Source organism: Triticum aestivum, chromosome 7D, assembly GCF_018294505.1.
Source record: "Triticum aestivum cultivar Chinese Spring chromosome 7D, IWGSC CS RefSeq v2.1, whole genome shotgun sequence".
Classification (NCBI taxonomy): Eukaryota; Viridiplantae; Streptophyta; class Magnoliopsida; order Poales; family Poaceae; genus Triticum; species Triticum aestivum.
In genome coordinates this window covers 523,778,714-523,779,715 of record NC_057814.1, presented here as the reverse complement: position 1 = coordinate 523,779,715, position 1,002 = coordinate 523,778,714, and the positions used below count along the sequence as shown (strand labels likewise).

Below are 1,002 nucleotides of genomic sequence, written 5' to 3'. Positions count from 1 at the left end.
CAATGGTTCATGCTCTAATATGGTAAACACAGCAGACAATCTATACAACAACAACCTTACATTAGGCAGTTACTCAAGTGGCAAGGAAAATCTGCCTCCCAAAAGGCTTGTACGCCCAAGCAAGTATCAATGCTCACCTTTCGATAACGATCTGAGAGGCCCTCTCACGCCACTTGAGAAGCAGCTACACAGCAACATTGTGGTACTAAGCAAAATTGAACCTGATAGAAGGGCGGTGTTGGTCGATAAAACCAGTCTATCCCTTGGACAACTCGGCAATTCATTCGACACCAACGGACATGTGGAAGCTTATGTTTTCAATGTTTTCAATGTTTTCAATATCTATTAAAAACAACATGAAACATGATGGCGAGTCACCCTTTCACATGGAGGTAAAAGATTTGATGGTAAGAGCAATGTTTTTGGAGACTGTTATTGTTAGTTGTCCTTTCTCTTGATTTTGGTACTGCAACAAATTAGCCATTTACGTGTTCCATTCTTCAACTTTTCATAGATAAACAATTTTATCAAAACATGGGAAGAGTCGAGACTCGGGAGAATGGGGTTCAGAAATTTTGGTATAGAATACCCAAACATGCCTAAGCAAATTGGAAGGTAGATTTCTGCCTTTTTTTGTGGGAAACACAAAAACACATCCAGAGATGCTTGTTTTTCATTTTCTTTTCTGTGATCAATGTATGTTCATGTTGTTTTTAATCATTTCTTTCTGCATAAAACACAGAGATGCTTGCGGGATTTTTGTGCTCAAGTGGATGCAAACTTTTGCTTCGCGGAATCCTCTCCAGCCCCAATTCAGGATGAAGGACGTGGCAGATGCAAGGGTCAGATTTGCTGTTGATATCCTCTTCAGCAATCATAACACTGATGATGAAGCCAAAAGACTTGTCAAGTACTTTCGTTAATAAATTGGTATTTTACAGCAACAAATTTATTCCCCTTTCTTCACATACAGAGGAAAGACAATAAGCTAACATACAAACT

At 39.0% G+C, this 1,002-nt stretch overlaps 1 protein-coding gene across 1 annotated transcript; it reads left to right on the top strand.

Annotated features, from left to right (window-relative positions):
- Positions 1-6: 6 nt before the first annotated feature.
- LOC123166265 (uncharacterized) lies at positions 7-955 on the top strand. Its single transcript, XM_044584041.1, has 3 exons — positions 7-407; positions 515-615; positions 743-955. Exons 1-3 carry the CDS (start codon positions 300-302, stop codon positions 921-923), a joined length of 390 nt encoding a protein of 129 aa, XP_044439976.1. The 5' UTR covers positions 7-299; the 3' UTR covers positions 924-955.
- The last annotated feature ends 47 nt before the right edge of the window (positions 956-1,002 follow it).